Source organism: Entelurus aequoreus, linkage group LG11, assembly GCF_033978785.1.
Source record: "Entelurus aequoreus isolate RoL-2023_Sb linkage group LG11, RoL_Eaeq_v1.1, whole genome shotgun sequence".
NCBI lineage: Eukaryota > Metazoa > Chordata > Actinopteri > Syngnathiformes > Syngnathidae > Entelurus > Entelurus aequoreus.
The window spans coordinates 27,998,516-28,022,983 of NC_084741.1; the positions used below are offsets into that span (position 1 = coordinate 27,998,516).

Below are 24,468 nucleotides of genomic sequence, written 5' to 3' on the forward strand. Positions count from 1 at the left end.
GCTAGTGTAATGCTCTGCATGTCTTTGTGGTGTTTCAGCATGATTTGACACAGACTTGTCTCAGATGTTCAACCTTTTCATTATTATTCCATTCACTTTAACCACAATATTTACACATGCTGCCCTCTGCAATGGCCCCACATCCGGATCCCGACACTTTATATGTTTCCATCCACTGGCTTCCATCAAGCCTTAACTTCAAAATCATTGAACTTGTACTCAACCATCTTACACAGATAACTAGGCTTTGCTAGTTAGCTGGTTTGCTAACTCATCAAAGATTAAACTAACTCAACTAAAATGTATGCTACTTGTTAAGCTAGCACATACTCTTCCATATTCTTTTTTGGAATGTTGCCTAACCTTCACAATCCTTATGAGAGACAAGAAAATATGTTTTGTTTTTTCTTGCTTTCTAATTTGTAAATTGGCATATTCTCGGTGGCTAGCTAACGGGAGCAATCCATTCTGCCTCTAAATATGCATCCAAAAACTGCCAACAATATTTAATTTATGTTCCATAGCCTCTATAATAACAAAGCTGTAACAACATTGGTACCGTAAAAGCAAACACTGAAGAACTGTTTTTCTAGCATCGTAACAAATAGCTAGTTATCAAAAGTTATTTGTTTAACAGCGTCCTAGCCTCTCTTTTTAATCGGAGTGTCAATGTGGAAGAAGTGTTCTAGCAAGTCCCCCTAAATATCTTACAGTGAATTCCCCAAAATAAACACCATCTCTTTGGGTTGAAGTGTTGATTTGTGGCCATTGTAAGTTGTTTTAGCTGCAAAAGTAAAAGACACACAACTCAACTGAATTACTCACCAAGTACCGTAAGTTGTGCTTCCAGCTTTTGACATGAGCAACCATATCTTGCAGCAAGCGGGACACCGAGCAAAGTTTGCACTGGTAATGTGGTGGGACAGTTTCACTGGGGCTGCGGTATTCCCACACATACTGGAGACCTGCAAACATGTCATTCATGTGTCATACAGGCATTTTGTCAAACACCAGTCAAAGTGTACACATAAGCAAAAACTTTTCTTACCAAGCATGGGCTCTACGATCTTGTTTAAGACTTTGCCGATAGAGGGCACGGTCTGCATAATGGCCCCCTTGGCATATACTGGCACAACAAAACAATGGTTAGTGTTAAAGGTTAGTGTAAAATATCAAAAGGAAGGAAATCGAGTGTTGTCATATTTCCAATCCACACAGTTTGCCATGAAAAAAACATTGACAACGCTTTGTGATGTAACATATCTATCAATACGCGATGTGTGTTGCATCTGAGACTGCAAAATCAGGTCATGTTATCAGTACTATTATCAATATTCCTTATACATATGTTGCTCCAAAACCTGTATGCGCCCTCACAGATGTGTAAGTCACCCATGCCTTGGGCACTAATCCACCCCCATACCATCACAGATGCTGGCTTTTGAATTTTGCGCCTAGAACAGTCCAGATGGTTCTTTTCCTCTTTGGTCCGTAAGACACAAAGTCCACAGTTTCCAAAAACTATTTGAAATGTGGACTCGTCAGACCATAGAACACTTTTCCACTTTGCATCAGTCCATCTTAGATGAGTTTCTTACTTAACGTTTCTGGGTGTTGTTGATAAATGGCTTTCGCTTTGCATAGTACAGTTTTAACTTGCACTTACAGATGTAGCGACAAATTGTAGTTACTGACAGTGGTTTTTTGAAGTGTTCCTGAGCCCATGTGGCGACATCCTTTACACACTGATGTCGGTTTTTGATGCAGGAGGGATCGAAGGTCACGGGCATTCAATGTCGGTTGGCCTTGCTGCTTACGTGCAGTAATTTCTCAAGATTCTCTGAACCTTTTGATGATATTATGGACCGTAGATGGTGAAATCCCAAAATTCCTTGCAATAGCTCATTGAGAAATGTTGTTCTTAAACTGTTCGACAATTTGCTCACACATTTGTTCACAAAGTGGTGACCCTCGCCCCATCCTGTGAATGACTGAGCATTTCATGGAAGCAGCTTTTATACCCAATCATGGCACCCACCTGTTCCCAATTAGCCTGTTCACCTGTGGGATGTTCCAAATAAGTGTTTGATGAACATTCCTCAACTTTGTCAGTCTTTTTTGCCACTTGTGCCAGCTTTTTTGAAACATGTTTCACGCAACAAATTCAAAATGAGCTAATATTTGCAAAAAATAACGTTTAACAGTTTGAACGTTGAGTATCTTGTCTATGCAAAGTATTCAATTCAATATAGGTTAAAAAGGATTTGCAAATCATTGTATTCTGTTTACGATTTACACAACGTGCCAACTTCACTGGTTTTGTACAACAAACTTAACAACAGAGAGAAAGAACAACAAAAGGAACTTTTCACTTGTAGCAACTTTTGTGGGGCATCTGCGTGCTGAAGAACGGTGCTCAGTGGAATGATCTTGCAGTGTTTTTACTCAGCCGTAGTCAATAAAATCTATCTATGCAGTTCATCTTTCCATCCATCTATCTTCTTCCGCTTATTCGAGGTCGGGTCGCGGGGGCAGCAGCCTAAGCAGAGAAGCCCAGAATACTCTCCCCCAGCCAATTCGTTCAGCTATTCCGGGGGGATCCTGAGGCGTTCCCAGGTCAGCCAGGAGACAGTCTTCCCAACGTGCCCTGCGTCTTCCCCGTGTCCTCCTACCGGTGAGACGTGCCCTAAACACATCCCCAGGGAGGCGTCCGTGTGGCATCCTGACCAAATGCCCAAACCACCTCATCTGGCTTTTCTAAATGTAGAGGAACAGCGGTTTTACTTCTAGCTCCTCCCGAATGACAGAGCGTGTCACCCTGTCTGTAAGGGAGAGCCCCGCCACCCAACGGAGGAAACGAATTCCGGCCGCTTGTACCCGTGATCTTGTCTTTTCGGTCATAACCCAAAGCTCATGACCATAGGTGAGGATGGGAACGTAGATCGACCGGTAAATTGAGAGCTATGCCTTCTGGCTAAGTTACTCCTTTACCACAACGGATCGATACAGTGTCCGCATTACTGCAGACGCCGCACCGATCTGCCTGTCGATTTCACGATCCACTCTTCCCTCACTAGTGAACCAGACTCTGAGGTACTTCAACTCCTCCACTTGGGGCAAGATCTCCTCCCCAACCCGGAGATAGCACTCCATCCTTTTCCAGGCGAGAACCATGGACTCGGACTTAGAGATGCTGATTCTCATCCCAGTCGTTTCACACCTGGCTGCGAATCGATCCAGTGAGAGCTGAAGATTCTGGCCAGATGAAGCTATCAAGACCACATCATCTGCAAAAAGCAGAGACCTAATCCTGAAGCCACCAAACCAAATCCCCTCAACACCCTGACTGTGCCAAGAAATGTTGTCCAAAATAGTTATGAACAGAATTAGTGACAAAGGGCAGCCCTGGCAAAGTCCAACCCTCACTGAAAACGGGTCCGACACACTGCCGGCAATGCGGACCAAGCTCTAACACCGATTATACGGGGATCGGACTACCACAATCAGACGATCCGATACCCCATACTATCGAGCACTCCCCACAGGACTTCCCGAGGGATACGGTAGAATGCCTTCTCAAAGTCCACAAAGCACATGTGGACCGGTTGGGTAAACTTCTATGCACCCTCAAGAACCCTGCCAAAAGTATAGAGTTGGTCCACAGTTCCATGACCAGGAAGAAAACCCCACTGCTCCTACTGAATCGAAAATTTGACTGTCAAGCGTAACCTCCTCTCCAGTACACCTGAATAGACCTTACCGGAAAAGCTGAGGAGATAGTTGGAACACACCCTTCAGTGACATGTTCCAAGTTCTTCCGGAGGTGGTATTTGAAACTCTCTGACAGGAGACTCTGCTAGACGTTCCCAGCAGACCGTCACAATACGTTTAGGCCCGCCAGGTCTGTCCGGCATCCTCTCCCACCATTGGAGCCAACTCACCACCAGGTGGTGATTGGTAGAAAGCTCCGCCCCTGTCTTCATCTGAGTGTCCAAAACATGAGACCGCAAATCCAATGACAACCACAAAGTCGATAATCAAACTGCAGCCGAGGGTGACCTGGTGCCAAGTGCACATGTGGACACCCTTATTTTTGAACATTGTATTTGTAATAGACAATCTGTGACGAGCACAGAAGTCCAATAACAAAACACCACTCTGGTTCAGATCCGGGCAGCCGTTCCTCCCAATTACACCTCTCCAGGTTTCACGGTTGTTGCCAATGTGAGCATTGAACAAGGGCATCACCAGAGGGAGAACTCTACAGTACTCCCTCAAGGGAATCCAAAAAGGGTGGGTACTCTGAGCTGCTGTTTGGTGCATAAGCACAAACAACAGGCAGGACCCGTCCCACGACGCAAAGGCAGAGGGAAGCTACTCTCTCGTCTACTGGTTTAAACTACAACGTACAGGCTCTGAGCCGAGGGGCAAGAGGAATTGCCACCCCAGTTCGTCGCCTCTCACGGCGTGCAACGCCAGAGTGAAAGAGAGTCCAGCCTCTCGAGAGGACTGGTCCCAGAGTCCTTGCTGCGCGTCGAAGTGAGTCTGACTATATCTAGCCGGAACTTCTCCATCTCGTGCACCAGCTCCGGCTCCTTCACCCCCAACAAGGTGACGTTCCACATCCCAAGAGCCAGCTTCTATAAAAGGGGATTGGACTGTCAAGGGCCCTGCCTTTGGCTGCTGCCAAGCTCACACTGCACCCGACCCCTATGCCCCCTCCTACGAGTGGGCATGACCTCAGCTGCTTACTACTCTGACTTTGTTGGACAAATGTGAAATAAAAGAGGCAGTACACGAATGGAGAATGTAATTATTACCCATTTACTTTGTCACCTGTTGCAAAAATAGTTAGGGACACTCTATTTGTGTAGTTATTAGCCTCAACCCGAGTGAACAGAATGCTGATGCTAACAAGCTAACACTAAAGCCAATGTGTTTGTGTTTTCAACGTGAGATAAACACTGACATTTATTCTTTATATATTGTTATTTACAACTTAAATGAAACACAAGGAACAGCCTAAACCTCATTGATTCATCATTAACTGGGAGGATGACTTTCTGACTGTTGGACATTGCGAACAAAAGCCTGACTTTTTATGAACAATTTGGTACACTTTATCTTTTAAACCATATAGTCTTGTATATTATTGCTTTATATTTAATTTACTTATTTATTAGTAAAAGAATCATGAACTAATATTGTTTATTTACATGGCATCAGTGTAGAAATATAGTAAACCACTCCCTTTTACTTCATCAGCCTGATTTGTATAAACTACCCTGAACTGTGAAATGCAGTGGAAACACAAACCACACACTTCTGCAGGAAACTATAGTTTCAGGAACTTGAGGTTCCAGGAACCGAAAGTTTACTTTTGGTGGAAAAGGGCCTATTGTGTCAACGCACAGCTCAGTAGAGATGTCACTGCATGATATGTAGCGCAATTAATGTTGCATTATCAGCACGACGTCAATGGAGCTCAGCTTAGGACGAAGTCTTTTTTTGGTAGCTTTGTTGGGCCTGTTCCTGTCTCTGGCCGTGCGGCCCAAGCAGACAATGGCGTGGAGCACTGTATGTATTGTATGTCAACGTAGGTGCAATCATATATGCGCAATATGTATTATTTATTGCTCATTATTAGTTTTTTCATTGTGTTTTACATATTTTCAATTGTTGCTGCTTGTTGTACAATGTACTTTTTATTAAAAACAACTAGCAACAAATCTAGCAACTTTTTCTGCTGTTAATATAAAATGTAATCCTGTTGAGAGACTACTTCTGTCCCTCCATGTCCCTGACAAAAGAGGCAAGCTGCAACAAGCATGACGTCACACTTGCTTGGTGCTGTTGCTCCAGTTGGACTTTCTCTTTAAAAGCCGCCGCCACTGTCCTCTTAATATTTGCTAACTTTGTAGATAGATGTCCGCAGGTTTATCTGGGATATAACAACATTATGTCCACTTCGCAGACTAGCTGACAACGCTCCAGACAAAAACGTGTGTTTTGTTTACGTTCGGTTTTGGCATCGCGGTTTTCGGTAATCAAAGTATTTTTTTGGTGTTCGAGTTTTCGGTACATCACTTGTCAATAGTGCAAAAATAATAAGCTATATATATATATATATATATATATCAATTGATGCTGTAATGACCAGCTAATGGTAATGTTTTATATTCGTGTGGCTTAGATTTGATGTCAGTTTTTCCCCATGTCCAGTCCGTGCCTGAAAGGTGATTGGCGGAGAATAAGCAAGAGTTGTTGTGTGTCTGGGGAAGCGCGGACTCGTGAGACAAAAGTGTTTGCACGGGAGGTAAAACCTGTTGGAATTGTGCCGTTTGTTATAAGATTGGTAATGTGTGTTCAACCATTCAAAAAAAGACTACAATTTAGCCTCCAACAAATACCAGGAGTTAGAAACTTTGCATTAGAAAATTTCCTTTTGTGCCATTTCTTACAACTGAATGAAATGCTAACACGGTAGATTCCAACGACTTATTTTGGGCTGGTAGTGGTTGTTTCAAAGTGATCGTTTTGCCACACAATATATCAATGCTAACGAGGGAAAATTCCATTTTAACGACTATATATGGCATTGACAAAAGAGCTGCTCTTTTGCATCTCAACAGTTGGGTTTTTTCACTACCATAGAGTTTGAAAGTGTGACAAAGTAAACGCAATGCATTGTGGGTCTTGCGGGCCTCCGAATAGCTTTTTTACACGGCTGAATGTTAGACTCCATGCTAAAGTGTTATTCTTTTCTTAAACAAGTTAAAAACATGGCGCAAACGCGCGGCATTATTAACTGCCACAAAAAGATTTGGTGGGCTTTTTCTCATTTCCAGCGTGAAAGCAAAGCCGAAGAATTCAGGTTAATGACCTAATAAAGACACTGCGAAAAGTCAGGATAGCAGCCGTGAGACAATCAAACATCACTGTTAACGGCATCACCTAGTGCATGTTGGTATGTTCAAGGCATTTTCAGACTGCCAAGGTTGAATCAAAGTATGTTTTATTCTGTTACACACGTAGCATTTAGTAGGCTGTTAGCATTTTCCAAGCTAGTTGTGGGCTACAAGCAATGTACATAATTTTGGAATAAATCATGTCAGTTTACTTTTAGTCATGGGTAAGCAAAAACATTTTTGAGTATTATTTTTGGAGAAGTAGCCCACTGATCAAAGTATTTAACAGTAATAATGGGCTTGATTTTTTTTCAGGGAAACCTGCTTATGAAATGAGGCATGAAAGCCATAGATTAATACCAATTTGAATGGAGGACAAAGACTTTGGTATAAAAACGGACTCTGTTGACAAGATACAGACAAGTTTGGCTTCGACAATGGGGGAAGCTTACTTAAAGGCCTACTGAAATGAAATGTTTTTATTTAAACGGGGATAGCAGATCCATTCTATGTGTCATACTTGATCATTTTGCGATATTGCCATATTTTTGCTGAAAGGATTTAGTAGAGAACATCGACGATAAAGTTCGCAACTTTTGGTCGCTGATAAAAAAAGCCTTGCCTGTACCGGAAGTAGCGTGACGTCGCAGGTTGAAAGGCTCCTCACATTTCCCCATTGTTTACACCAGCAACGAGAGCGATTCGGACCAAGAAAGCGTCAATTACCCCATTAATTTGAGCGAGGATGAAAGATTCGTGGATGAGGAACGTAAGAGTGAAGGACTAGAGTGCAGTGCAGGACGTATCTTTTTCCGCTCTGACCGTAACTTTAGCTCATTGGACTACACACTTTCTCCTTTTTCTATTGTGGATCACGGATTTGTATTTTAAACCACCTCGGATACTATATCCTCTTGAAAATGAGAGTCGAGAACGCGAAATGGACATTCACAGTGACTTTTATCTCCACGACAATACATCGGTGAAGCATTTTAGCTACGGAGCTAACGTGATAGCATCGTGCTTAAATGCAGATAGAAACAAAAGAAATAAGCCCCTGACTGGAAGGATAGACAGAAGATCAACAATACTACTATCAGAAGACACCGAACCAAACACTGGACCTGTAACTACACGGTTAATGCTGTGCCGCCTGTCGAAGCCTAGCAATGCTGTTGCTAACAACGCCATTGAAGCTAACTTAGCTACGGGACCACGTCAGAGCTATGATAAAAACATTAGCGCTCCACCTACGCCAGCCGTCATCTGCTCATCAACACCCGTGCTCACCTGCGTTCCAGCGATCGACGGCGCGACGAAGGACTTCACCCGATCATCGATGCGATCGGCGGCTAGCGTCGGATAGCGCGTCTGCTATCCAAGTCAAAGTCCTCCTGGTTGTGTTGCTGCAGCCAGCCGCTAATACACCGATCCCACCTACAGCTTTCTTCTCTGCAGTCTCCATTGTTCATTAAACAAATTGCAAAAGATTCACCAACACAGATGTCCAGACTACTGTGGAATTTTGCGATGAAAACAGAGCTGTTTGTATTGGGATATAATGTGTCCGAATACTTCCGTTTCAACCATCGACATCACGCGCAAACATCATCATACATAGACGTTTTCAACCGGAAGTTTCGCGGGAAATTTAAAATTGCACTTTATAAGTTAACCCGGCCGTATTGGCATGTGTTGCAATGTTAAGATTTCATCATTGATATATAAACTATCAGACTGCGTGGTCAGTAGTAGTGGGTTTCAGTAATAATTCCACCAATTTTATGTTTTGTTTTTTTTTAGGTAGCAAGCCTTTGGAATAGAGTACAATTTGTCTCGGTACAGTCCATTGATTTTTATATTTTGTACGATCTATTTTAGCCCTGTTTGTTGTTCCCTCACACATTACTGTCAACAAAATCTTTGGCCAACAAAAATGACTGCCGTGAACAGACAATGCATTGCGAAATCACACGTTTTTTCAAGTCCTATAAGGCGGCACTATTCTTTCCCAGGCAAACCCTCCTTGACTTTGAGGATAAATAGTTGGGGTTTTGGCACTAGCCTCTCGACTACATCTGACCAATTGAAATCTATGAGCATGAACTGATGAAGCCTACTTGGAGAGAAACTAAACAGTCCATTTGCGATCGATTGAATGACCTGGATGAATGAGAATGTCCATAAACACTTTAAAAGGTAATGGTATAATTCGCTTAATATTAAAGTGCGGCAGGCTTAAAATTAAACCCATTCCACTTTTTCCCCCCACATTAACCTTCATGAAAGATTTTTTTTAATGCCTTTGTTTCAGCAGGTTACACGCTGCTGCCACATGCTAAGACTATTCATACCTGCTATGCAAAATGCATACAGGTTGACAGGTCTTCCACATACTGGTAAAAAAATTACAATGTTTTAAATTAATTTCTGCAACAAAATGTACTGGTCTCTCTTGAACAAGAGCATTGAATGGCACTCAAAAGGCCTGATTTCTGAGAGCATATCAGAGTGGTAGACGAGCCACCACTCCATGAAAAGAAGCATGAACATCAAGGTCTCAAGCTTCAGTACTCTCAGCACAGGAAGCGGTACCATATATATTGGAGACTTACCTATGTCAGCAGTGGGCTGCAGTTGCTGCTTTGCCTGTCAGAGGAGGGAATAAGTCCACATGAAGAAAGAGACACATACAGGCATTAGTGACACCATGATAGCTAGCTGTGGACTGAACTCCTCGTTGATGCACACCACACCTTATGACCGTCATGCATCAGCAATGGCATGTCATGAATACAGGTGTACAGATTCTCATCAAGTGAGAATGTGCATTGGACAGAAGAGAGACATATACAGGCATTAGTGACAATATGGTAGCTAGTTTTGGACTGAACTCCTCGATGCACACCACACATCATGACCGTCATGCATCAGCAATGGCATGTCATGTCATGGATACAGGTCTACAAATTCTCATCAACTGAGAATGTGCATTGGGTAAAACGGCAGCAAATGCCTATTAAGGGTGCGCTCACACTTGTACTGGACCAAAAATGAAAAACATCAAAATAAAAAAGATACAGTTTGCCTTTGCTAGTGTATTGTAGTAGTAAATCAAGTAATGCTTTCACTTAAGCATCTGCATAAATGTATGCCCTGTTTGGATAGCATATGTCAGAATCAGAAGAGTTTTTATTGCTATTGTTTGAGAACGGGTTCACAAACTAGGAATTTTACTTTGCGCAATCGTGCAACATAAAACACATATAACACAGAATAGAATAACATGAGCTGTAACTGAGCTATCAGATCTTGTTATTGTTCATGTGCCTGATGGCCGAGGTGAAAAAACTATTCAGGTGGCGGGAGGTGTGGGTCTGGATGGACCGTAGTCTCCTGCCTGAGGGAAGATTAGTTTGTGTCCAGGGTGAGAAGAGTCAGCTGTGATCCGACCCACAGGCCTCCTGGTACTGGAGGAGAACAGGTCCTGGAGGGGTGGGAGTTTGCATCCAATAACCTTCTCAGCAGCACGTACGATGCGCTGCAGTTGATGCTTGTCCCGGACTGCGGCGCCGGGGAACCACACGGTGATGGAGGATGTGAGGATGGACTCGATGATGGCTGAGTAGAACTGCACCAGCATCTCGGTCGTCACTTTCAGTTTCTTCAGCTGCCGCAGGAAGTACATCCTCTGCTGGGCCTTCTTGATGAGGGAGCTGATGGTCGGCTCCCACTTGAGGTCCTGGGTGATGGTGGTGCCCAAGAAACGGATGGAGTCCACAATGGAAACGGGGTTGGGAAAGTCAATCAAGGTGAGGGGGATGGTGGGGCTTTGACTTTCCTGAAGTCCAAAATCATCTCCACTGTTTTCTGGGCGTTCAGCTCCAGGTTGTTGAGGCTGCACCAGGACGCCAGCCGGTCCACCTCTCTCCTGTAGGCGGACTCGTCGCCATCCGAGATAAGCCCGGTGAGGGTAGTGTCGTTCGCAAACTTGAGCAGCTATACCGACTGGTGACTGGAGGTGCAGCAGTTTGTATACAGGGAGAAGAGCCAGGGGGAAAGTACACAGCCCTGAGGAGTACCAGTGTTCATGGTTCGACTGTCCGAGACAATCTTCCCCAGCCGCACGTGCTGTCTTCTGTCCGTCAGGAAGTCATTGATCCAACTGCAGAGGGATGAACTGATAGAGCTTGTCTCGTAGCAGTCCAGGAAGGATGGTGTTGAAGGCAGAGCTGAAGTTCACAAATAGGGTCCTGGCATAGGTTCCTGGGGAGTCCAGATGCTCCAGGATGAAGTCGAGGGCCAGGATCACTGCATCATCAACAGAACTGTTGGCTCTGTAGGCGAACTGCAGTGGGTCCAGGAGGGGGCGGTGATGTCCTTGAGGTGGGGCAGGACCAAGCGCTCAAAGGACTTCATGACCACAGACGTCAGCGCCACCGGCCTGTAGTCATTAAGTCCTGTGATCCGTGCTTTCTTGGGGACAGGGACGTTGGTGGAGGTCTTGAAGCAGGATGGCACGCAGCATAGCTCCAGAGAGGTGTTAAAAATGTCAGTGAAGACAGGAGCCAGCTGATCCACGCAGTGTCTCAAGGTGGATGGGGGATACATCCATGTTGAAGTGTCTTTTATACTGTCAGGATGCTGCCTGTAGTCACGAGTAGTTATTAAGTCTGGGCCGATATTCGATAAGTCTATTAACCGACGACAAATTTAAATTAAGTCGCTAAGTTTGCCAGAGTTGCTAAATCGCCATGTGCATGCTTCAAAGGCATTTACGCTTTTAGTTGCTTTCAGAAGATGTGCGTGTTTGTGTCATAACAAAAAGAAAAGAAGATGAGTGTACTCTCTTTACTTATTTAAGTGTATTTGACTCTGTGTGGCCAGGCCAGCATCACAGTGCAACTAGTTAGCAGGTAGCAGCTAACATTGGCAAAATGATGACAACATCAAATGCCACTGCACCAGTGTGGTAATATTTCAACTTAAACCTTTGGAAGAAAATTAGTCTATCAACACAGAGGAGCCAGTTTTATGACTGAGCGAGAATACACAAACCTGCACGCCCACTTCAAACACAACCACCTGACAGTTCACACTCACGGAGATGTTCGGTGAACAAGCCAGGTGAGTGTTAACAAAACAGCACATTATAGTGTCCCGCTTACAGACATGCTGCCATTTAATACTGTTTAATACTAACACTTTTCAAAGTGCTGCAAACGTTTGACAGACATTTATCACGTTGTCGTGTCAGTGTTTCTCACTCGGAATCATTATCTGCCAGGCGTACGTTTTTTTGCATATGACCTGTTAATACATCTGCTTATACTGTAGTGTTTATATTGTTACTATGCACTTTTGATTTAAAAATGTCCCAACATGTTTGTCAGTTAAAAAATGTACAACTCGACCTCTACCTGCATGTTCCATATTGAAATACAACTTTGTCAATACTTTAGCCATTTTATTTATAGTTTTGGTTGTGTATATTTGAGACCCCCAACACCTCCTTAACATATTGTATTGCTTTTGGTTGTGATTTGTATTCAAGTGCAACATTTTTCCAACAGACAAAGTATATTTTATTGTTCTTATTTGTTTGTTTTATTCAACTTGAAGATTGAAAAGTTTCATTGCCATTACAATGTTAAAAAAATATACAAAAAATACATGTTTATTGCATTTGAAAAGATATGCTTGTATTATTATTAGGGCTGCAACTAACGATTAATTTGATAATCGATTAATCTGTCGATTATTACTTCGATTAATCGATTAATAATCGGATAAAAGAGACAAACTACACTTCTATCCTATCCAGTATTTTATTGAAGAAAAAAAACAGAATACTGGCACCATACTTAATTTGATTATTGTTTCTTAGCTGATTGTAAATGTTGCAGTTTATAAATAAAGGTTTATTAAAAAAAATTAAAAATTAATTTATAAAAAAAATCAAAAAAAAACTGCGCATGCGCATAGCAAATATCCAACGAATCGATGACTACCGTAAATTAATCGGCAACTATTTTAATAATCAATTTTAATCGATTAGTTGTTGCAGCCCTAATTATCATCATGTATAATTACATCAGTAGTTATTTTGCTCTCAAAAAAATAATGGCAATAATCATAATAAAAAATTATCTGTGATAATTTGTAAGTCAATATATCGTTAAGCAAAATTTGTTATCAGCCCAGGCCTAATAGTTACTTCTTCTCTACTGCAATTTTGATTGCTGCCCGGAAAGTATTATTTACGTCACTAACCATGATGTCATCACACATCCAACTGTGCATGAAAGTACACTGTCAACTCGCAACAATATCCCACTTGGTTGGGTTTTGTGTAAAAGGCACGCAATAATAAATTGTTACTGCTCTGATGCAGCTATTTTCAGGTATTGCCATGTGAAAGAGGGACTAGCTGCATAAAAAATGGCCTTTCAAATTTGTATTCCACTACAGCGGGATATGCAGGGGCAGTAGCGAGTCGACGTAACGTACGTTGTCTCGACACGAGTAAAATCCAAGTTTCAGAGACTAAGCTTGAAACAGGTATAATGTGCACCAGGAGAGCAGCGAAGTGTACCAAGCGTATACAAGAGTCAAAACGCATAAAAAGAGTGAATAATTGCTGGCAGGTCTGCAACCATGCAATTTACTGCATGGTTACACCAAGCCCTATAAAAGAGCATGGATAAATTGGTGGCCGACAAGGGAAACCTGCAGCAGCAATGTATAAGTCCTCCAAACACAGAAATTGACACAATACAAGTTAAGTTAAAGTTAAAGTACCAATGATTGTCACACACACACTAGGTGTGGCGAAATTTGTCCTCTGCATTTGACCCATCCCCTTGTTCACCCCCTGGGAGGTGAGGGGAGCAGTGGGCAGCAGCGGTGCCGCGCCCGGGAATCATTTTTGGTGATACAACAAATGCAACGAGGAAATTCTGCTTATTCAAAATACCGCAGTCACATAAAAAGATCGAAAACACCCGCTGCAAATATCAAAAAACGCACACCCATAAAAACAATTGCATGAGGGAGATGCTGCAAGTTTACCCAACAAAACAGTAGATTTTTCTTTACAATAATGTTAAGAATTTGGCTGTAACATTATACAACATCACAGAGCAACATACTTATGAAGCCAATGTTAGCTTTACAATGAGACTATGTGTTCTCATACACAAAGAAAGATGTACCTTCAATGAGCCTCTTAAAAAAGGAACTGCAATTTTTGGGGGGGATTTTGCCAATCGTTCACAATCTTTATAAGACATGACAACGGATGTATTAAAAAAAAAAGCATTTCCACTCATAAATAAACGTAAATAAAAGTCTGCTTACAACAGAGCCAATGAGAGGTCCTCTATTGTGCCCATAAAACCCAATAAATAACCATCCAAAACCCGCCAACAACATTCCATTTACATTTTGTGACTTTAATATTAATCAAATATAACAGATTTTGTTATTATAAGCTTTAACGCAGACAAAATATTTATGGCGGCGCCATGATCACAAGCTTGAGTGCCTATGTTGACATCATGTAAGCTGCCTCCTCGCTTCCTTGATGGCCAATTTAGACCCGGAAAGGACTAGAACGACACGGAAAGAGGCTTACCCCCCCTTTTGTTCGCGAGTCATTCGTCTATTCGTCGGACTACAACAAGATTCTATCAACTGGCATCCTAATGACAGCAGACACTGCTTAGTAAGTGATGTTTTATTATGGTTGTTGCCTCACGAAGTCTACAGTGAATCATAATCAGTGATGTAAAAAAGGTAAATGTGATGCAATTTTGAAATTACTGCGCCATGTATGCTTAAAATGAGCAAAATACGTAAATATTAAATATAAACGTGCCTTTTACTACATTACATATATACTTACAGCATGTATATACAACCTGAATGGAGTTGTTTAAATGTTTGTATAGGCTTTTATCGGCAAAATACAGCAACTTCCATAGGCTCCATTGTAAGCAGACTTTTAATCACATGTATTTATTATTTCAAATGCATAGCAAAAAGACAAACATGTGATCTTGTCTTATATAAGGATTGTGAATTATAAGCGAAATTCCCCCAAAAAGTGCAGTTCCCTAAAGTCAGACTATTTACTACTGGGCATTCTGATCATGTCTTTTATGACAGACATCCTTCAGGCACAAGTCTGCTGATAGCACAGTAAAATTCAGTTTTATTGTGAAATTGCTGCATTTCTCTCATGCAATTGTTTTTCATCTTTCTCTTATGTGATTACAGCATTATCAAGTTTAATTTGTTTTATGGTGTTAATGAATCATTTCTGTATTCGAAAATGTCCCTATCCGCTACCATGTGATACACTCACTGCATCACACATTTTATCAGAGAGCTGAGGATCAGAGAGCCACCACAGTGGGGCTAAACTCAATTTACCTCTTTAGTCACAAGGGTTGTAAAAAGTATCAATACTCAAAAAAGTATTGATACCACAACGTATGCAGACACAATATACTCAATTGCAATATATAGGATCAATACTATAACTCCAAGCAAACATTATGGGATCACATGACACAAAACTACAGAATAATTAAACTTCCTGGCTTTAAGAAACATTAAAAGAAATCAAGAATATTAATTGTGGTAGTCAGTAACCATTTTATTTTTATTTTATTTAAATGGTTGGCTGTGTTGGCCTGTAATTTGGTGGCGACTTGTCGAGGGTGTACCCTGCCTTTCACTCGAGTGCAGCTGAGATAGGCTCCAGAGCGCAATGCTGTTGGAGGAGAAAAATATTTGATGTTGCAGTTTCATTTTGAACATGCAGCTAGCGTCCTTCCGTCAGCTGCTGGGACTGAGTTACCATGCAGCAGGTGATGTGTCGAGAACGTTGCCACAACTTGTTTATAAAGTCTGTAGTTTGTTTACTGGGATGCTCACTTGTCCTTTAACTACTAACTTTGTTAGTGTTCCAATAACATCAATACTAGCCAACATTTTTTTGTCATTTCATCGAATTGAACGCTGGCTGAGTTGTCGGTGAGGCACAAAGATTGTGTCTTTGATGTGTGAGGTATCACTCCTCTTTATTTTTGTTGGCCAAACTGTTGCACTGAAGTACATGGTTGTTGTTGAAGAACAAAGCTTGTTTATTTGACTATCTTCATTAGACAAACTGCTTTGTGTTTTTTATTGATATCAAAAAGTAAACACTATGTTTTTTACATTAGTTGTGTTTTTTGCCATTCCATACAGCAATTACTTTAATAACCATTCATGTGACATAGCATTTTGTTAATGTTTTATGGTGTGTAATTAATTCCTATACGAACGATTTCTGCTCAAACTCTCAATGGATTTATACAGCATATACATGTACACACATTAGTACAGGGGTCACCAACGCGGTGCCCGCGGGCACCAGGTAGCCCGTAAGGACCAGGGGCCGTACTTATCAAGCTTCTTAGAGTGCCATTTTATACTTAAGTCCTGAGAATTTGCGATATTTAGTCCTACTCTCAAACTTAAGAATAAAAGCTTTTTAGCAACGTTCTTAAGTCTAAGAATCACTCCTACTCTCCACGATATTTAAGAGACCTTCAGAGGTGTCTTAAGTGGTTAGGAGTTGCCAGCAGGGGATGGCACTGAGGCGAGAGACACGTGCGCGAACGTTCAGGGAACGGAACAATGTTTTGTTTTTTTTGATGACGAGCAGCTGATCAAACGGTATCGTTTAGACAGAGCGGATATTATTTTTGTCACAGATTTAATACTTTTCGATTCCTTGTTGATTTCTGCATGTGTCTGCAGTGGGCTAGTATATATAGAGCCACCCACACCAGTTTCAAATTAGTTGCCTAATTAATGAATTGGAAAGAAAATGTTATGACAGTAGCGTATGTGTGTGGCCGTGAGGTGAGTGACGTCAGTGAGTGTGTGGGCGATAGAAGAGAGGGATCGGTAGCGTGAGTGCCGGCGGGGACTAGTTTGTTTTGTATTATTTTGTAGTTTATTGTCAAAATATACACTCCCATTGTCCACTTAAATATTTCCAAGATATTTCTTTATTCTTAGACAACGGATTCCCTTCCGTGATTGGTCATTTCTATGGACACAGAAATGACGTCACCTAAAATTCCGTTTATGGCACATAGTAATGTCGTAATTCAGCTCTGAGTGTGACACTTAAGATTCAGTCCTACACTTCGCTGAAAGTGTGAGTAATACGCTTGATAACTAACTTTTAAGTGCAGCTTTCAGCGAAGAATTTATTTACTCTTAAGTCAACTCTTAGCAGACTTCTTAGGAGTAATTCTAAGAAGCTTGATAAGTACGGCCCCAGATGAGTAGCCTGCTGGCCTGTTCTAAAAATAGCTCAAATAGCAGCACTTACCAGTGAGCTGCCTCTATTTTTTTAATTTTTTTTATTTACTAGCAAGCTGGTTTCGCTTTGCTCAACATTTCTAATTCTAAGAGAGACAAAACTCAAATAGAATTTGAAAATCCAACAAAATATTTTAAAGACTTGGTCTTCACTAACTGACAAAGAAACAGATAACAGATTTGGTGTCCAGTTCAAAGTGTGACATGATTTATTTAAAAATTTGAGAGTTGACTTTTGTATTTTACATGAGTTATTATTTGTACAAACATGGTGCAAAGTAATTCATGATTTGTTAAAAAATGTTAGTGGCTAGCTAGTTAAAATGGGATATTGTGATTTCACAAGACTGTCTTAGAAGTGATCATTTGAAAATGTTCAAATTTGAAAAATGTGCACTCAGAGAAAATATAAAAATAAAGTGTTGCATATTGATATTTATCTGTTTCTATATATATTTATTGTGAGAAATCATTAGGATGATCAGTGTTTCCACAAAGATAAATATCATTAATTATTAATAATAACATAGAGTTAAAGGTAAATTGAGCAAATTGGCTATTTCTGGCAATTTATTTAAGTGTGTATCAAACTGGTAGCCCTTCGCATTAATCAGTACCCAAGAAGTAGCTCTTGGTTTCAAAAAGGTTGGTGACCCCTGCATTAGTAAGTACATAACTTAAAAAATACATCTATGAAAATGTAAACATAGAGATAAAGGTATCATGTAATAAAACATCTGACACGCTGAAACTGTTAATGAACAAAAACAAATATTTGTCTTTATATATAGATCTAGAATCTAGATCATTTTTATTAGATATTACAAATTACATGATGGCATTGTGTTCACACCCCAACATTGTTTTACAAAACAATGATTAATCATGATTAATAATCGAGATTTCAATATTGATAAAAATAATCTTAATTATTATTTTGCCCATAATCGTGCAGTCCTTTGTGTAAGACTTGACCTCATATATGAACACCATTTTTATCTATATCGACAAAAAGTGCAGTTATGTCTTATGTCCATAAGGTGCCATCTTGTGAATTTTTCACATGTATTTTTATTTATCTATAGTATTATTTTGTTTCTGCCATATTACTTTGTTTAAAATGCTTGTGTTGCTTTCATATGCACATTCAACTTTCTACTTAAGGTACATATATACATTTTGAATTTATTTGTGTTTAAAAAAAATAAAACTTTGTTAAAGGATTTTTGTACAAGTAGTTTTGGATTTTTTTATAGCACATTTAAAATGACCGCGATAACCGTGATAATTTTGGTCACAATAACCCTGATAAGAAATGTTCATACCATGACATCCCTATAATGGACAATTGTAACGTAATTGTTTTGTCGAAAAAATATATAAAAACACCCCGACAATACTTTTTTTCTTACATTTTCAACTGTTAAGACATCACATAATTAACGTTAATTGGTATAAACAACCTGGGCGCAGCCATTTCAGAAGCATGTGTCTAAGGTTAACAGACAACGAGAACAGCCGAGTTGTTCCGAGATTTTTCGAGAGATACACTAGTTGCATCAGGGTCTGGACGGACGTCAGGTGTTTAAGGCTGCAGCTAACGATTATTTTTCTATCGATTAATCTATAGATTATTATTTTTTCGATTAATCAGTTAATCTATAGATTATTTTTTTCGATTAATCTATACATTATTTTTCCTTTTACCGATTATTTTTTTATTCAAAATGAAGATGAAAAAATAAATGTAGGCCAGTTTTTTCAAAAGGCATGGCTTTTATTTACAAAAAAAAAGAAGTATGGCCACTCATTCAACATTGACAACAACATGACTAAATATTCTGTAACAATGTAAACATTTAAAACTTTTAACATTTAAAAAAATTAAAAGTAGCTTATTTGCTTTTTAATGTGCAAATATAAAAGTCAACATCCAGTGCAAATCGTAATATTCTGCAATAGTATAAGCATTTCAAAAGTAAAAGTATTGCTTATTTTGCTTTAACATGTGCAAAAATAAAGATAAACATCCATTAAAAAAAAGTGCAAAACGAAATATTCTGTAACAACAGTGTAAACATTTCACCAAAAGTGAAAGTATTGCTTATTTGCTAAAATGTGCAAAAATAAAGATAAACATCCAATACAAAAAAGTGCCAATCTAAATATTCTGGAGCACTGTAAACATTAAGTATTGCTTTTAAAATGTGCAAAATAAACATCCAGTCCAACACAGTACAAAATAACCAATTCTACTCATTCCAGTGAGTGTCTAACAGTTGTAATGAAGAAAGGTTAGCATGTCTACATGCTCTGGTTCTTTTCATGTTTACAATATTCCCAGCAGCTGAAAATAGGCGCTCAGAAGGGGTCGATGTGGCTGGAACTGAGAAGTAATTAGCCTTCACCTCAAGCCAGGACTGCGAGTGAGCTGAGCTGCAGTTGAAGTTTCTAGAAGGTCAACGGGCTCATAGTGATGTTACTAGTAGTTGACTGGGAGGTGTATATTATCATTTGGGGAGAGCCCGCTGCCTGATGCTCACCTGCTAAACACCTATCTGCTCGACGCTGAAGCGATGATTACATGCGCTCTGAATACGCACTGCTGATTGGCTGATAATGCTGTGTGTGTACCAATCAGATGGTTGTGTGGGTGGGACAATGCTGCGTGCTGAGACAGAGGCAGTAGGAGCAAAGCAGCTTGTTAAGACTTTAGCTTTAGCTTAGAAACTCGTTCGGTACACCCCCGTACCGAACCGAAAGCCCCGTACCGAAACGGTTCAATACAAAACACGTACCGTTACACCCCTAGCAGATACAAATGACACATTCATGTTTTTGTGTAATGATGACAACGTATATTCGCGCGGACGATTGAATAGTTGATGGTTGATGGTTTTCTTTTCAAATGTTCGTTCATAGCCGTTGTGCTGCTATGATATGCTATTTCCGCTCGACACAGTGTGCATACAACAACATTATTAGGCCGTTTATTGAAATACTCCCACACTTTTGACGACTTTTGGCGTGATTTTTCCCCCTCACTCGCACCGCTCGCATCGTCTGCTTTGATCGTCTGCTTTGCGCTTCGCCATGACGGTAGTGTGACGTAAATATGCGACGCGTCGACGCACAAAAACGGCGTCGACGTATTTACGTAACCGATGACGTCGACTACGTCGACGCGTCGTTTCAGCCTTACAGGTGTTCCGTGAATTTAGGTCAGGCAGCTCTCAAAATGGCGAGTAAGGAACGTATATAAAAAAAAAGAAAACGAACAATTACAAGTTGTTGTGAAAAACATTTGCCAATTTATCGTCTTGATTTTGTTTAGTGTTTGTTAAAGGGAAACTTCGGTTTTTTTCAACCTGGGCCCTGTTTTCATAATTTTTTCTGTATATGTGAGTGCTGGATAAAACATGTTTTGAGGTCGCGCCAGTATTGAGCAGGGCAGGCAGCCTCCAGCCCAGCTAACGCTCGTACACAGGGCAACTGGCTCTCGTCAAAATTCGGCCTATAAACATGCATTTTTTTCACACTGACAGGCTCAGATAGTTACAATGAGTGTCCGACAACATACTAGAAAGGAGAAATTAACGTATGTCTCTACCTTTAGCTGGAGATCGCTGTGTGTTGTGAGCTGTGTCCAAATCTCACCACGCTACAAATCTCGTTCCGAAATCTCGCGATAACTCGCGACAAAACACCGGTGGAAAAACAGTTACCTGACTGAGGTGAAGAGAGATGACTGAAGTGATTTTCTGTTGGATTACCGAAGACTGTTATTTTAGTTTTATAGTGGAGGCAGAAAATCACTTCAGTCATCTCTCTTCACCTCAGTCAGGTAACTGTTTTTCCACCGGTGTTTTGTCGCGAGTTATCGCGAGATTTCGGAACGAGATTTGTAGCGTGGTGAGATTTGGACACAGCTCACAACACACAGCGATCTCCAGCTAAAGGTAGAGACATACGTTAATTTCTCCTTTCTAGTATGTTGTCGGACACTCATTGTAACTATCTGAGCCTGTCAGTGTGAAAAAAATGCATGTTTATAGGCCGAATTTTGACGAGAGCCAGTTGCCCTGTGTACGAGCGTTAGCTGGGCTGGAGGCTGCCTGCCCTGCTCAATACTGGCGCGACCTCAAAACATGTTTTATCCAGCACTCACATATACAGAAAAAATTATGAAAACAGGGCCCAGGTTGAAAAAAACCGAAGTTTCCCTTTAAAGCCAGAAAGTAGCCATTTGAAATTACTATAGTTTTGTGTCATGTCAGTAATGTTTCTTTCTACAAAATTAAACAGAACGAACATCCTTCAAGTCTTCTGATTCCATAATTTGTAGTGCATTAAATTTGGCAAAGCATCTTAAAGATCGTAACCCTGGCCTCTACACAGCATGCGTGAATTCACAGCTGGCTGGATATTCAGAGTGGTTACTCAGCGCGTCTCACGTTTGATTGCGCAGTCTGAGTAGCGACCGGACTGCTGTTTTTAAATTCAAATGAATCACCACTATACTATAAACTATACTATAGGTGGCTTCAAAGATGGCTGCTCTAAATATCATAAGATCATATAATATTCATTATCAGCACTTCTGGTTAGCTTTTGTCACACTAAATCAGCCATATTGTACTACATACTACATTTATTACATGTGGTATATACATTCTACATCACTAGCAACAGCGTCTGTCTCCCCTCTTTATCCACCGCGTTTAAAAGGTAGCAGAAAGCGTGCATATATTCCAATCAGTTGTATATATTCAGACAAGGCTAAGCCTTTGGATGTGGCCATCTTGGTTTCAGACCTCGTAACTGGAAAGTTCACAACTATGCTGTGACATCATTCCCAGCTCAGACTTCCAATTCTGCGGTAATTGGAACGCACCATTAGTAGTAGTTAGGGCTGAGCGATATATCGAGTTTGTAAGATGTGTGGATATATTTTTAAACAAGATATGAATTAGGAAAATATCGTAATATCGATATAATTAATTTCACGTTAAAATGACCAAACGCCGCTTATTTGTTGTGTTCCTTGTTGTCCCCTGCTCCCCACTCCCACTCATGGGCTACTAAACCCCTTCGCTTCCTCCTTCCAAGACGTGCTTGCACATATAAGAACATCCATGATTGGTTGGTTGTTTACTATGATGAGTCACGATTGGTTGAGATTAGGCCAATCAGAGGCAAGATAGGGCGGGTCATCGAACCAGGAAGGGAAATCACAACAGGCATCCAATGACGACGAGTCTTAGGAGAGAAGAGCGATTTATATATTATAAAACTAGTGGAAGATGGCAGAGGGATTCTCTTTAGATTTTTCTTTTAGCTATGTAGACGACATCCAGGAAACCCACAATGCGTCTATTTGGCCACATTTGGACAAATGTATGCGTCTGGATAAAACATTCATTTGAGTGGTTTACCATGTAAGCCCAAATCCAAACTGTTCCCGAGTTGCCAATTTCGCACAAGAGAAATGCTGCAAAAAATGTATTGTTTGCACAGCTATGTTATTTATTTTACGCAGAAATAATATTTTTCTATTTTATTTGTGTAATGTAATTCTGTGTTACTTAAACAGTTTATTTTCTGTGCTGTTAATACCCATCTTGATTAACTGGGTTAATAAAAGTGCCACTGACTGCTTACAGTACAGTTGTCATTCACTTCAATTTCAGTGAATCTCGCTCAAAAATGAACATCTTTATATATACTTTCACCGGAAAATATATTGAGATATATATCGAATATCGAGTTTAAGTAAAAATATATCGAGATATACTTTTCCGTCCATATCGACCTGCCCCAATGGTAGTTATAATAATCCATAACTTTCTTATTATCTATCACTGCAATTTTACCATTACTGGAATCTGCTTTCCAAGACCTGTCTGATAATACTGGTAAAAGGTCTGTATTTATATAGCACTTTACCATTCCTTGAATGATACCCAAAGCGCTTCACATTCACACAGATTCACACTGATGGCAGAAGTTGCCTTGCAAGGCACTAACGACGACCCAGTAAGGGTGAAGTGTCTTGCCCAAAGACACAACGGCTGTTACTAGGATGGCGGAAGCTGGAATCGAACCTGGAACCCTCAAGTTGCCAACCTGACTCTCGCCAGATTCTTGTAGTTCGCTGAGCTCCACATAAGGATCTGGGACTTCTCCATAGGAGACGTATTTAAGAAGCCGAGGCCTTGTAAAAAAAAAATCATTGTATGTGATTGGATAAACCACTTGTCTGTTATCTTGAATGACGTGCTACTTCAACCACTCACATTGAAATCAACCTGTGACGCTGATGAGAGCGAAGCTGGGAAATCCAAAACAGAACAGCCGACATATTGGATAACGACAGAGCGAAAAGTTCTCGATTCATCTTTTAAATAATTAATATTCGATAGATTCGACAAAACAGTTGCAATAGCAGAATCAATGTCAGCACACGACTCCTCGCTCCGTGCCGCCATTGTTGTTTGAATCAAACAGTCGCTTCGGCGCTACTTCACATCTATGAAATCCCGCCGGCGATACTGATTGGTTCATTATTTTTTGCTATATTGAAGGAGTTTGCATTTCCCTGAGCCCAGATCCTTGTGTGGAGGAGCTCAGCGAACTACAAGGATCTGGCGAGAGTCCAGTTACCATGAATTGATTAACGTGGACCCCGACTTAAACAAGTTGAAAAACGTATTCGGGTGTTACCATTTAGTGGTCAATTGTACGGAATATGTACTGTACTGTGCAATCTACTAATACAAGTCTCAATCAATCAGCAAGTTGGTGGCACAGCCGCACTAACACCTGAGCCACGCCGCATCATGTAAATCCTTTAATCTTTGACATTTTACACACCTACCTACTTTACGATTAATCACTACAGGGTAGATCATGTCAAACTAGGTATCGAATATTGTCCTGAATATCGGTATTGTGTTGAAAATTTTAGTATTTGGACTAAACTATTTCTGACAAATACATTGTAGTTGTATTCTTTGCAAGATAGATTGCCACATTGTGTGATACGTGCGATACCTACCTTGGGTTGTTTGCCCCTGTTCTTCCAAAACTGTCCTTTGTTTCGTCTGATGTTCATGGCTTGACGACTCGAATAAGAATCCATTTTCTTGTCCTTTTTACTGCTTAAAAACATTCA

General features: G+C 40.6%; 2 protein-coding genes across 5 annotated transcripts in view; one reads left to right on the plus strand and one right to left on the minus strand.

Annotated features, from left to right (window-relative positions):
* Window positions 1-24,468, minus strand: part of si:ch211-197h24.6 (uncharacterized) — a 49,490-nt gene that overhangs the window by 24,634 nt on the left and 388 nt on the right. The window contains exons 2-5 of one of the 4 annotated variants that reach the window (XM_062062892.1): window positions 24,352-24,451; window positions 9,524-9,557; window positions 1,049-1,126; window positions 826-965 (exon numbers count right to left, since the gene is read on the minus strand). In XM_062062892.1, the coding sequence (XP_061918876.1) occupies window positions 826-965; window positions 1,049-1,126; window positions 9,524-9,557; window positions 24,352-24,435 (336 nt within the window). In that variant the 5' untranslated portion in view covers window positions 24,436-24,451. Of the gene's footprint in view, window positions 1-825; window positions 966-1,048; window positions 1,127-9,523; window positions 9,558-24,351; window positions 24,455-24,468 lie in introns of all 4 variants that reach the window. The other 3 variants (XM_062062893.1, XM_062062895.1, XM_062062894.1) reach the window with 3 other exon arrangements.
* The window catches only part of tex10 (testis expressed 10), a 45,757-nt gene continuing 35,807 nt past the window's right edge, over window positions 14,519-24,468 (plus strand). The window contains exon 1 of the mRNA XM_062062885.1: window positions 14,519-14,634. The gene's annotated coding sequence lies outside the window, so the exon portion shown is untranslated. The remainder of the gene's footprint in view (window positions 14,635-24,468) is intronic.